The sequence below is a fragment of the Vanrija albida genome (assembly GCF_041260175.1).
Source record: "Vanrija albida strain AlHP1 chromosome Unknown contig_5, whole genome shotgun sequence".
NCBI classification, from domain to species: domain Eukaryota; kingdom Fungi; phylum Basidiomycota; class Tremellomycetes; order Trichosporonales; family Trichosporonaceae; genus Vanrija; species Vanrija albida.
In genome coordinates this window covers 1,224,858-1,238,549 of record NW_027191424.1, presented here as the reverse complement: position 1 = coordinate 1,238,549, position 13,692 = coordinate 1,224,858, and the positions used below count along the sequence as shown (strand labels likewise).

Below are 13,692 nucleotides of genomic sequence, written 5' to 3'. Positions count from 1 at the left end.
AAGAACGAGAAAGAAGGGCAAACAGAAAAAAAAATTGTGTGAGCGCCACCAAGCTCCCCATTACCCTTGAGAGCCCTTTGGCACCCCGGTCAACTCGCCCCCACCCACCAGGCCCTGTAGCCGTTACCTGAACGCCTGACGCGGGAGAGAGTGCGTCGGTACTCCCACTCCCTCCCATCTCTCCCATACTTGCTCACTCCTCAGCGCCGCCTCCGCCGCCTCGTTCGCCGCCGGCCGGCTGACGCCTGCTTGATTCTGGTTAGATGGCTTTGGAGGCGTCTGGGTCTAACTCGCATCCTTTCCTGGGTGACCAGCGCCCGCAAAAGGGCCTCCTTAGACCTTGTGCTCCATGACATACATATTTAATCATCAGACGCCCAGCAAGAGGCGATCGGATCCTACACCTAGTCGATCACGCACCCGACACGACCCGTATCTATAACTACACCTACCCCGGCTCACCCTTCCCCCCATCATCAGCCACAGCCACCCTCACGTACTTGAACCAGTCTCGACTCGTCCCCGCCGTATAATGGTCAACTGGTCTTGAGCACAATCCATCTTGAACAACCACCACCACGACCACGACACGACTAGACGACGCCAACACCATCGCCCCCTGATCGTCACCCCACAGCCACTCAACCCACCCCCTCACCCCTCCCCCCCCCCTCCCACATCAACCATCGCCCACAATGGCCGTCCGTGCCCGCGATCCCACTCACCCCGCTTCCCTCCTCCCCCTCTCCCACCACGACCCAACCCTTGTTCACTCTCTCAAGAACAAGGTTCCACTCGAATTCTTCGGTGAGTCCAGCACCCAACACGCGGTCGTGGCACACCAGCTAACAACCGCCCAGACTTTGTGGCCCGCAAGTGCGAGCAGGTTGTCCGCATCGAGCAGGAAGCACCAGCCCTCCCTTCACCACCACCCTCCCCACGAGGCAGCCCATCACGATGGTGGGAGGCTCCCATCCCTCCCAAGGGCGCGGCTGAGGACCTGCCGTCGCTGAGCGACTTCATCCGCGGTCTCGTTGTCCAGTCCAACGTTCAGATGCCCACCCTCTCCGTCGTCCTCGTCTACCTCGCCCGCCTTCGTGAGCGCCTCCCTCCAGTCGCCCACGGCATGAGGTGTACGCGCCATCGCGTCTTCCTTGCTGTTCTCATCTGTGCCGCCAAGTACCTCAACGACTCGAGCCCCAAGAACATGCACTGGCAGCGCTACGGCCGCTTCTTCTCCCTGGCAGAGGTCAACCTCATGGAGAAGCAGCTCCTCTACATCCTTGACTACGACCTTGGCGTCGACGAGCAGAGCCTCACCAGCTACATGCACCCCTTCTGGGTCGAGCAGACCGCTGCCGCTGCCGTCTCCCCCGCTGCCGTCATCGCCCCTACGGCGCGGTACGCGACCCGTCCACCCGTCTCTCCCCTTACCATCAACCTCCCCTCCTCCCGCATTCCCCAGCACCCTCCCCGGTCATACTCGTCCGACACGCTCCGTGCTGCCGTTACCACCGCCGCTGCCGTCGCCGCCACCGGTGCCCACATGCTCCCCACCCCTCCCTCGGCCGCCGGCCCCAGTAGCTCTTGCTCCACCGCGTCAACATCAGGCGACTACTTCTCCATCCAGCACCACAACGCACACGTTCACCAGCATATGCATACCCAGCACCACTCGCCCCTCAACAGCTTTGCCCGCCTCCACCTCGACGAGGCTACTCCTGGTCTCCTTCGCCGTGACTCGGGTGCCTCGACTTGCTCGTCGTGCTCGTCGTCCTCATCGGTCGAGAACGGCGGTACCCCCGGCGGCGATGTGTGGAATGTCGATGTGCACGACGACGATGCTTCCACCATCCACGGCCACCACGACACGTACGCAGCCCAGTACGCCACCCAGTACCGCAAGGGATCATACCCTGGCTACGACGACAAGCTCATGGAGGCTCAGTCTGCGGCCATTGCCACGACGCCGCCCCCACCACCTGCGGCCGAGCCCATGTGGAAGAAGCTTAGCTTCAAGCAGGCTCACCTCCTGCGACCGACGATGCGGCGGGCCGCCAACGTCTAACGACCTCCTCCTCTTTCCCTTGCCTTGCCCCGCCATCTCAAACCATACATTCACGTCACCCTAAGCAGCTCCCTTTCACGTCTTGGGTTCTCCTGTTCTCTGTTGTTGTAGACAAAACGCACGCATATAGAGCCGCCAGCCGTCTCCTCCATCTCTCACGCTTGCCTCGATAGGTCACTCAGTCTAGTACATGCATGTCTGTTACGACCCCCTACCAACACGCACCCCACCCACTCTACATAGCACTAACACTGATTACATGCACTACAATCATCTGAATCTGGCGGAACGCTGGCTGCGCATACCGCGGCTAGCGCCAGGTAGAGTTAAGTTGGATAGAACGCGCATTCCAGCACGGCAACGAGCGTCGTATGGTGGTGGAGTCGGGGGCCGGGGGGGAAGTGAGCACGGGGAAGAGAGGGGGACGCGACGACCCAGTCAGTCCCGCTGCGACATTTCGCGGTTGCACATTCCACATCCAGCTGCATAGCTCTCCCCATTCTTTGCATCCGGGTCACACTGCACAAGCAACCATGAACAGGTGAGAGAGGACGGATTGGCTGCATGATCCTAGGCTGAATCTGTCCGCGGTACTTTCTTGCACTAGGATTCCCGTCGTCCTTGTACGTCCTGTCCGCCCCTTACCACCTCGGTCCCACCCCTCCGTCCCCTCCCCCCCTGCACCGACATGCACGCTAATCACCGTCCGCCTTTGTGTGCATCGCTGTCCCACTGGCCGATCAGACAATTGACCAGGTAGAGTGAGTACCTGTTCTTCTCCGTGTTCCCTGCAACTTGTTGTGTACCGAGCAAGGAGCCGCACCGTCATGGCATTCCAGCGGTGATTCCCCACAACGTGCTAGCTACTAGCTCAGGAATTGCTCCGCCCTCTTGCCCTCCCGACTCCTAGGAGAATTTGATGGTACCACCCGTGTTCAGCCCAGGTTACTGGCACGTCCCCCACCAATGTCTCGCTTGCCCACCGACCAAAAGGCTGACGATGGTGACGACAGATACCTGCTCGATCAGCTCGTGAGTAGAGTCGTTTCAACGCGACTTCGACGCGCTACTCTCCCCGGCGGACGCAGACGTGGGCGACGCGAGCGTGTGCGCACTGTGACGCGTTCGCGCGTCGAGACTACATGCTTGTCACCGTACCGCTGCTGCATATCCACGCGTGCGCGACGGCTACTTGTGCCGTGGCAAAACGGACGGGCTCCCCGCGCCTTGCTCGAATGGCACGTCATCTGGTGATGGTAGTGGGTGGGTGGTGGTCGAGGTTACACCCCCAAATGCCCCCGAGCTCACTGGAGGCTCGTGGCTCGTCGCGACCCAACGCCATTCTGCCCCAACGGCTGCATGCAGTGTCCAGGCCTTGTGTGGCGGCGGACACGGGCTCAACGCCGAAGGCGTTTGCGGCGTCCGGGGTTGGGGCCGTGGCGTGGCGTACGCGACGGGCAAGGTGGCGTCTTGGAGGATCTTCCCGGCGTGATCGCCCGTTCTGATCTGCACCATACAGACAGACGTCACCTGTGGGCGTCGGACACTTTGATGGTGGCGAGGGAATTCAACGGACATTGGAACGCTTCCCGATGTCCCCGAACCCACTATTGCTTGCGTCCGAGACGGTGCACGTACGTGCGTTTGTTCGTGCTTGTTCGCGAGCGAGTCAAGGTGAACCACCGTCGTCATCTCTTCGCCGAGGGCCGAGGTGGCTAGACAGCGCGACGATCCTCGCCGCGTTGACCACCGAGCATGCCTGACCCAGCCCACCCCGCCACCGGCCGTAGCCCCTCTTCGGTACCGATTCCTTAGCTGACGACGACGCGCAGCCGCCACCAGAGAAGGGCGAGGACGCGACAGTCACCAAGCTTCGTGAAACACTCAAGCAGGCGCTCTTCGAGGTGCGCAAGAACGCCGAGTAGGCGACCTACAATACCCCGCAAGATCACCGCATCGTTGCGGCACGTGCTGTCGCACACACGCCGCACTGTGACAATTGGACAGCCTATTAGCCGTATCCATTGGCAGTGCTTGTAGACGTTGAACCACTGCCACTGTTGCCCCGTTGGATGGTCGCTCGCACTGATACACTGCCACACGCCACACTCTCCTCGGTACGAACGCGAACAGGTGCCCATAGAAACTTCTCAGTTTGGTTCAGGAGCAGCGTGAGGATGCATTGTCCCCTGTACATCCTCGCACGCACACCCCTGGGTGGGCTGCCCACCGTTACAGAAGGCAATAGAGTTGGGTGTTGAGAGGAAATAGAACTTTTTCTGGCAGAGGATCGTCATGTTCATCAGGGGCCGGCGGCTGTGGTGCGGAAGGCACAGTTACGCGCGCCAAATACGCGTCGATAATACGCGAGGCGCATCAAGGTTTACAGCTTTGCTATTGTTTGTGTGTGGTCGGTATTCATCGGGACACGCGGGCTGACGGTCGCTATTGAGCGGTACGGACAGACACACAACTGAAGTGAGTGCTAGCCGGGCGCGCAAGATTTGGGTTGAGAGAATGGAGCGCGCGTTGTATACACGGCACGGGTCAATGGCGCCAGTCCCAGTTTGGACGTGCCGTCGACGGCATGAAGCCTTTGTTTTCCATTGTTCTCCATCCCAAGGTTTGGTGGGCGACTTCTTTTGGTTGGAACGCGTCGGCCCCGAAGCGGACACGGGCGGTACGGATACCGGTGCCTGTGTGTTCATGTGCTCCAGGAGTGTGCCTACTATCCCTTTACTGGGTACAGGTAATTGGGTTTGGGGAGAGAGCAAACCTTGGTGGAGGAGGCGGCGGAGCGAAGGATTACAGGCGGCGGTCTAAAGCCATTAAGGTTGCGGGAAGCCGCCAGGCCGCACCCAGTAGCTTGATGAATGACGACGCGGGCTGACATCTGCACAGCCGCACTGCTTCTTGCTGACAAGGTTGGCTATGGCGCTGCTTGTCCGCCGGCCGGCCGGCGGCGGCGGCGGAGCGACCCCCGAGTCCGAGGCGGAGGCGGACCGAGCACCGAGACCGAGGCGGCCGATGTGGGCAAGGCCGATGGGCACGGTCGGCCGGGCAGTCGTCGGACTTTGCGGCGGCCGTATGCGTGTGCTTGTGTGCGCTTGTGCTTGTTTTTTGAGCATTGGTCTGGTCAAACGACCAGGCCAGGCAGGCAGGTAGGTGCCTTCGCACGCTAGGCACGTCACATTGTTGGTATTCCAAACTTGGTTCATTCAGGTTATCATCAGGTATCATCAGGTATTATCAGGTATCCGTAGTGGTTGTGCAAACCATGAATGATGTGGGCTGCAGATGGCTGGCTGCGTGACGCTGACGGCAGGATAGTCACAGTCACGCAGATGAGCGCATAGCATGCGGCGCATTGCAGACGGGTGCCCTCTCGTCAGTCATGAACAAGACATGACGTATCGGCTGCGCGCTGGGTGGGCGAGATGAGCTCGATACGAACAGCCTACGCTGCCCACCTTGCAAGCGCAAGCGCGCGAATAGGCGACGGGCGACACCGAGGCCGATTCCGAGGCGGCGCATGGTGCAACGCACCAGTGGACGCTGAAGATCTGACGGATCTGACTGACGGCGGTGTGCCAAGTCGGTCGTGAGACCGGGGTAGGCTGCCCAGCTCGATAGTGACACACCGCGAGGTCACAGGCAGACGCGTCTGTCTCACCTCGGATTCTGAAGCCGGGGATCGCCGGCGGGGCGGCGTGAGCGCCGAACGAGGGGGGCCAAGAGTCGCTCATACATCCTGCTTGCTGCTTGCTGCTTGTTGCTTGCCCACTGGCATACTCTGCTCATCGCCCCGCAGTCTGATCGCGATCACTCACTTGATCGTATCCCGCCAGCCTCGGCGCTGTGCACCACCGCCCGCCCCGCCCGCCATGCATCGGCCCGACAGAGCATCAGCGCTGGCTGGCATCAGCTTGGCGCGCCACAGAGTGAACTCTATCGCGCTGGGGAGGGGCGTGCGCTAGTCGCTAGTGCGCTCCCGGCGAGCGACCACCAGGCGGCGACTCCCCCCCCCCAGGCAGGCAGATTGTGGTTCCCGCAAGCCCAGCCGACAGGACACGGAACGGGGGCACGGAACGGGGCGCCCACCCCGGACCCCGATCTGAGCTTGTCTCGGATCAACGCACCAGCCCAGAGCTGCTGCATCAAGCATACGCTGGCCAGCCGGGCCAGGGCCCGCTGGTGAGACAGGCAGCGACAGTCCTCCGAAGGCTAGGCAACGCTGGCGGGCGGCGAGCTCGTCGGTCGGACACGACGACGCACGTCCGCTTTCCCTCCTATCTCTCGGGCCGCCCAGGAATGCGGGTGTGTTTCCGCTCCATCCTGCACGATCCTGCAGCGGGCCGGCAGGTTCCCACGCAGACCCCACGTTGTACACACGATGCTAGCCAGTACGAGCAATACGCGCAGCCAGATGGCGACGGGCGCCACGCAACGTCATGGCGCCCGTATCGGCATCCTTACGGACGGCGGCGTGAAATGCGCCACCCGCAAGGTCGTGCAGCTTTGTCCACCGCGCTCAGCCTCGTGACTGTGCAGTTCAGTAGCCACGGCGGTCTTCGTGTTCGAGGCACGGCTAGCGCGGCCCCGCCGCACCATCTCCCTCTGCTAGTCTTGTTTGGTTCAGCTGGCTCCCACTTGTACATGTTTGGACTCAGGCACCAGCAGGTTGGCTGTGACGCCGTTGTTGTTGTCGCCGCTGTCGCGCCAGCCCCCCAAATTAACCAAGTGGCGGGGGCCCGGCAGGTGGGCTTGGCTGGCGTCCTGGCGTGCTGGGCTGGACGCCTGCCTGCCTGCCCTCGCTGTTCTGTTCGGGTCGGCTGACGGGCGGCTGCACCGACGTAAAGTGTTAATATCCCACAGCCGTGTGTCGGCTCTCTCTCGCGCCACGCGTCGCCGTCTGCCTCTGCCACGGACGGGAATCCCGCCGGGTGCAGCGTTACGACGGCATCCAGACTCCAGCGATCGCACCACTCACACGTTACAAGCATGAGTACACGCTATCCGATCCCGCGAGCCACTTGGCAGCCTGCCTGCCGAGAGCTAGCCGGCCAGGCACCCATGATTGTCGTCCTGATCGGTCTGGCGGTCCACCATGCGGCCTCCATGTCGCCATGTTGGCGGCCGCGAGCCACGTGGCCCGTCGCTGAAACTTTGGTGCTTGCCCACGCCTCACGCTGTAATCGCGTCCCGTAGCGTCTCTAGTCCGATCGATAGGATAAGTGGGCCGCCGACACGCCTGGCCCACGCGTCGTCGCGATCACAAGACAGGCTCCAACAGTCCTACCGGTCAGCGATCAGAAAACTGTCGCCGTAATCATTCGTGCCGTGGCGACCGGAACCTTGCTCGCGAGCGGGCTCCGAGGCGACTAACCGCAGCTCGTGGCAGGAGCTATCGCGGTGCCTGCTGCGACATGCCCGCCGCGCCTCCGCTCCACTGTACTCGCACGCCGTGAGCCGTAGCTCCAGCCAGCGCCGACGCGCCGTGTCGAGTTAGGCAGTGAGCTCGATGGTCCGATAATGTCGGTGAGTAGGGCCGCGGACCGCGGCCGCATCAGGCAACGCGTCGCTGCGGCAGTGTCACGCTCGCTCGCTCGCGCCGATGAAACATCGGGTATGTACATGCGCTCAAGCGCTCGGCGCGCCGGGCCGGAAGCGACGGGGCCATCTCGATCGTTTCGGGTATCAGAACTCTCTTGATTAGACACTCCGCACCGTCCGCCCGTAGGTTTCCCGCCGGCGCAGTGGCACCTGACACTGATGCCGACTCAAGCGCTGCGCTCGGCTCTCGGGGTCGCTGGCGGCGCAGCTGGTGTCAGACATGTCTTGTGCGTAGTGAGCGACGCTGCGAGGCGGATGCGATGGGCGCGACGGGTTTGCAGACCGGTTCTTGTCGAGCATAGGTGGAGCCTGCTCTGCGTTGAGGACGGGCGTCTCGAGTCCGCTGCTCCGGGACGGGCGTCGTTGGGGGTCTCTGGAGCTCCGTTGCGCCGACACGTTCTTCCACCTGCGGTTTCAAGCTGCTCGTCACTGGCTCCACCCGGGCGGCCACCGTCAGCGAGTTGGGTGGGCGCCGATGCTCGTCCGGCGGTTATGATGAGTTCTTGTTGCCCCTTCTTGTTCTCCGGGGCGGGGCGCTTCAACGGAAGCCGTGCAGAATGTCGACCGCCACTCGTCTCCGGGTCCGCACGACGCCCTGTTCTGTGACCTTGACACAGCGCTCATCTCGCCTCCTTCAGCACCGTGGCCCAGTATGCTGGCGAAGTTCCGGTTCGCCGGAGACGAGTGCCTGTCAACTCCACCTTCGACCCCTCAGCATCAGCAACATCAGCACCTGGCCACCCCGGCCCAAGACGATAAGTCGACATTATGCATGAGTATGCGCGCCCCACTTCTATGCGTTGAAGGCAGCCCACCTGTAGTAAAATCAGCACTGTTCACCCATCCGTTCGTCTACTTACGCCTCGGCGAGTGTGCCAAAGGCACCACCTGCGAGCATGCGCTGCTCGACCGTTGCCGACGTAGCTGCCAGCTTGTCGGGATGGAGGCGTGCCACGACCTTCATGTACTTGATCTTGACCTGCTTGTCGGTTACGAGCTCGTGCATGCCGACCTTGAGGCCGCCCTTGAGGATGTCGTCCCAGAGGACCGTGTCGAGGCTCGCGATCAGGCCGCGGAGATTCGTCTCCTTGCCCTTGCGCCAGGCCTCGAGCTTGGCGTCGACTGAGTCCTTGAGCGCGTCGCGCTGGTCATCCTCCCTTGCTGCTGTTTCAGCGGCCTTGCGGAGCTCGCTGACGGCGGAAGACTTGGCAACGTCAACAGGCCGCGAAGGGCGAGGTGCAGCCGGCTTGGCGGCGACCTTGGGCCGTGATGGCGCCGGCGCACCGTTGCCGTTCGCCTCGCCGCTCAGCATGGCCTTGGAGCGCTTGATTCCCTCGCTGGCCTGGGACTTTGACGCTGCGCCATTGCCGCCCACCAGAGCGACGTCGAACCCGAGAACCCGCTCCCAGTCTTCAAGCGCCTGGCGCCACTTCTCCGCCATCTCCCAGGCCTGCGCACGCTTCGTCGTGGCCTTGACCAGCGCATCCCCGAGTTTGACCTCGGCCAGCGTTGACGGAAGTGGCGTCTCGCGTGAAGGGTGATAGCTCACACCAACAAGCTCGATGACAGTCGTGCTGTCAGACGCTGAAGAGCTTGCTTCACCAAGCTTCAGCCTGGCTGCAGCACGGTTGTTGTAGAGTGGCACAAGCAAGAGGTGCCCAGTGGGCAGCGAGCTGATGGCCGACGAGTAAGCTGCCTCCGCCTCGGAAAAGCGGCCGAGCTTGAAGTGCTCGTTGCCCTTTGCCTTGTGAGTGGCAGCGGCACTGGTCTGGGAGGCAGACGCCGGTACGATCTCGCGGGTGCGCAGAGGTGTCGCTGGCCTCTGAGGCGTCGCGACTGCCGGTGCCGGTGCCGCCGCTGGCGCCCCGCGTCCCTTGGGGTGTCTGTTCTTCGAGACGTATCGCTTTGGCTCGTCGGCAAAGAGGAGGTCGGCACGCTCCTTGACAGAAAGATCGTGCTTGGGTGCCGGGGCGGGAGCCTGTGCTGGGGCGCGCTGTGCTTGCCTCTGTTGCTGAGGACGCGGAGGGAGAACTTCGTCGTCACTGTCGTCACGGAAGCCGCCATTCTCACGCTCCTGACGCCGGGGCGCAGTGTGAGCCCGATCATTGCGCTCGTGGCTTCCGCCCTCTTCAGCCTCGACCATCCAGCGTGGTCGGCCATCGGTGGGAGGCTTGTTGCCGCGTTTGGCTGCCTGCTGTGCATCGAGGTTCCGCCTCTGTTCCTCGTAGACCTTCAACGCCTGCTCCTTGCTTCTGTTCCAGAAGCTCGTAGCGGCAGAGAGCATCGACGAGCCAACTTCGGTTGCCTGTGCCATAATGCGGTCCACCTGGTCGCCGCCTTCGTCATCCTGGTCGAGCTGTTGACGCGGTGCCTCACGGGAAGGCCCCGCTCGTCGCGCCGCATGACGTGCACGTCGTTGTTCCTCGCGCAGCTGCATTTCGCGTGCGACTCGCTCATCGTCGGCCTCAAAGTCCTCGGGTCCTCGGGACCTTGGACGTTGATCTCCACGACTCGCCCTTCCACTGGCCGGGAGGAGAGACTCGATAGCAGCTTGCACATCTTCGCCTGTCGCAGTAGCCGCGAGTGCTGCTCGAGCCTGGGCGGGGGAGAAGCCCATTTCGACAATCTGCCCAATGATGTGTGGCGGAGGAGACGAAGACCGGCCGGGTGCAGATGCGCGGGCTGGTGGCTCGCGCTCGGGCTTGGGCTAAATGTCAGCACATCAAGTGCAGTTGCAAGACTTACGCTACGTCTGCGCACTGGCCGCCCAAGTTCACCCAAAAGGTCGTCGTCCTCGTCCTCTCCATCGCCATAGCTGTAGTCTTCCTTGTTGTGGCTCTGCTTCGTGCTCGACTGGGCAGGAACCGTAGCTGACAGCGCGTCAAAGTCCCATGGGTCCGCCGGAGCAGCCGATGGCGCTGGGGGAGACGGTGCCGAGGCCTTGGACGAGGCAACAGTGTCCGACGAGAAGAAATCATCGTTGTCCCAGAGTGACCCGGCGGTGCTCTTGACTGGTGGAGCCGACGACGATGGACGAGAGGTGGGCGCCGAGGTTGGCTGGAGGACAGCGGCCTTCAAAGCGGGCGCCGGAGTCGGGGCGACGACTGTAGGCGACTTGGAGGAGGACGGTTCATCACCAAACTTGTCCCAGAACCCAGCGTCACCAGCAAACTGTAACCGCTCGTGCTCCTCTTTGGCTGCCTTCTCGGCTGCGAGCTGCGCCTGTCGCTCGGCCATGGTCATCGACTTGGCCCCCGGGCCAGTACCTGACGGCCCAGAGCCACCCAAAAGGGCAGAGAAGGCATCGGCGCCTGATGATTTGGGAGCAGGAGGTGCTGGGCTCGTACGAGATGCTGGAGCGGACGGCGTTGCGGTCCGTGATGACGGGTTGAGAGGAGCTCCGAGGCCATTGAGCCTGCTTCCTGCTTGCGAAGGAACGGGTGCGAGGGGTGTAGTGCTTCTTGGGGTGGTTCCAGACGAGTGAAAGTACGATGGCCCAGCACCTGCAGGCTTGGAAAGGAGGTCAAACGAGCTCGAGGCAGCCGAGTTGCGGCCCGAGCCAGGTGCCGTGCCTGACGACTTTGAGCCGTTGCCAGCTGTCGACGAGGTCGCTGGGGACGATGACGACCAGTTGAGGTCGAGAAGGTCGTCCATGCGGTGCGTGGTGGGGGGTTGTGCGAGTGCTAGGGTGTGTTGAAGGTGTCGTAAGAGCGAAGCGATGTGAGATGTTGTCGATGTGGAAGTGGAGGGCGGGCCGAGAAGGGAAGTCGTCGTATGGTGGTGACATTGGGACGCGTGGAAATGGTCCCTTGAATCGCGGAAGCAACCACCACCCAACAACGTCCTCCTGTCCGTATTGTCCTTCATCCGCACCCCGACGCAGATGCCATTCGAGCGAGACGCAATGCAGAATGGCATGACTCGCTCACACATCATGGTCTGCAGCAGGCAAGCCCATGTACATCAACATAGCCAAAAGGATAGACCATACACTAACGGTGATTCGAACACCGGCCGCTTCTTAACTTCCGATTAGGAATGGAAGAGAAGCATCCTAACCACTAGACTATTAGTGTTTAATGGGGGTCAAATACACCAACCGTGATTCGAACACGGGCCGTCTCTTTAAGACTTTCCACAGAATGTGTAATGGAAGAGAGACATCCTAACCACTAGACTATTGGTGTGCCTTTCGGGCGCAATTGGGGCCGCACGCTGGGTGAAAAGCGGCCGACTGGCGGCAGCTGATCCGCACGTGGCGGGTGGACTGGTGCATGGCGCACGGGCTCCTTCATACAAGCCATCTCGCTATCTCCGCTGCGCGCTGCTGTCCTTCCTCACACCGTCGTCCACACTCATCCATCGCCTCGGCATCGGAGATGCCTCTCCACGTCGTCAGACTACTCCAGCGTGCGGGGGCGGTATGAACCCCACCTTTAGTTGTGTGGAACCGTTGAATAGTAGCATCCACCTCACCGGCGCTCTCTCCACATCCTACTATCGTCGAGCTCACCTCCACCCTCCCCCCCACCTACCACCTACCCACCTTCCCCATCCTTCCACCCCCTCCCACCCTCCCACAACCAGCTCTTCGATCAGCATCCGGAACGGTCCATGCGCTCCGTTCCCGTTGCAGCCCGCAATCCTCAGTCTCGGATGGTACCGTGATGACGAATGGATCCGCAACGGGGATGCCGACGACTACCAGCTCAAACCGTCATAGCTTCCATGTTTCGTTCCATTCTTCTGTTCGTCACTTGCCTCATGGTGGCTGACAACGACTACTACCCCTGCTTCCATCCCGCTCTCGCTTGACGTTCTATTCTGAAAAGAGCAATGGCTGACCCGAGGCTGGTCACCTGCCCACATGTTCTCATTCAGTGGCGAGTCCGTCGTCAAGTCAACGCAACCTTCCCTTGATTCTTCATCCTCTTCCGATCTCTAAACAGCATTGCTGCCTATTGCAAGACTACCCAACATGGACAAATCTAGACAACCCGAGATCAGCATGACTGCAATGTGATCAACATGGTCCCAAGCCGAGTGTAGCGGGCGCGGCCACCCCCACATGCTCCGCATCCCGCCCAAGCGGGCTTCCTAGGTGGGCTTGGTTTCGTATGTGTGCTACTCCAGACCGGCCGGGTTGTTTGATTGCAAACATAACGTCAAAGGACACACTTTACCATCCCGCGCGGTATGTCTCCGACGTTTAGACGTATGATGCACGAGAAAGGCTACGCAAGCAGGTTAGTAGTCGACATCGAGTCGGGTCCCGCATGGTCTTCGAAACCGTCGTATACAACTGCAACAGCAAGAGATAGCCATGACCATGGGTGGGCAAATCCGATGGATGAGTCGACCTCGAAGGCCCTATTGTAGGCACAACGCGACCCCTAACACCAAACAAACTTCCCTTACGACGAAACCAACCATTAGGATGGTTTCTAATGGGTTGGCAACGTTTGGCGTGACGGACGCGCTTCCACTCCAATCCTGGACCACAACACGGACGCGTCCTAGTCGCGTCTTCCCGACCACTGCTTCCATCGTGCTTTAACCCCCGAATCACTTCATCATGACCACAGACCCAAGATTTCACTCAGCCCGTGTGCAGTGGGATGCTGTCACCAACCACAAGCGGAAGGTGCCATTTCCCCGCATTGTTTGGCTGTGGAGAGCGCATGATCTCCCAACAGATGACGGACGGCGAGACGCGTGCCTGATTCCACTCCCGCGGCCAGCATCTCTTACCAGCGCAACTGCCGTCCATGCCAAGCCACCTCTAGCATCCCATCGCTCGGCATCGATGACTTAACAGACGGGACAATCACTTCGGCCAATATTAACGAAACCCAAACAGTCTCACCGCACCGCCGTGGGCCTTCGCACACAATGGTCCATAAGAGGCAAAACACGCTGTCCCGGCCCCTCGTGTATCAGAGTCGCGAACAGCCCATTGCATGCGGAACCCCAACCACCAGTCCAGCCCGTCAAGCCGTCCATTACCTCAC

At 61.4% G+C, this 13,692-nt stretch overlaps 2 protein-coding genes and 2 non-coding genes across 4 annotated transcripts; 1 reads left to right on the top strand and 3 right to left on the bottom strand.

Annotated features, from left to right (window-relative positions):
* Positions 1-695: 695 nt before the first annotated feature.
* Positions 696-2,068, top strand: PCL1_2 (PHO85 cyclin-1; the record flags this gene model as incomplete). The annotated part of the gene is made up of 2 exons (XM_069355045.1): positions 696-807; positions 861-2,068. 2 exons carry the CDS (start codon positions 696-698, stop codon positions 2,066-2,068), a joined length of 1,320 nt encoding a protein of 439 aa, XP_069207116.1.
* A 6,406-nt stretch (positions 2,069-8,474) lies between these two features.
* On the bottom strand, positions 8,475-11,335 carry SWA2 (auxilin-like clathrin-binding protein required for normal clathrin function; the record flags this gene model as incomplete). The annotated part of the gene is made up of 3 exons (XM_069355044.1): positions 8,475-8,496; positions 8,542-10,388; positions 10,427-11,335. 3 exons carry the CDS (start codon positions 11,333-11,335, stop codon positions 8,475-8,477), a joined length of 2,778 nt encoding a protein of 925 aa, XP_069207115.1.
* A 334-nt stretch (positions 11,336-11,669) lies between these two features.
* Positions 11,670-11,757, bottom strand: Q8F55_006586. Its single transcript has one exon. It is a non-coding gene; the product is annotated as a tRNA-Gly (tRNA).
* A 15-nt stretch (positions 11,758-11,772) lies between these two features.
* On the bottom strand, positions 11,773-11,868 carry Q8F55_006585. The gene has a single exon. It is a non-coding gene; the product is annotated as a tRNA-Gly (tRNA).
* Between the last annotated feature and the right edge of the window lie 1,824 nt (positions 11,869-13,692).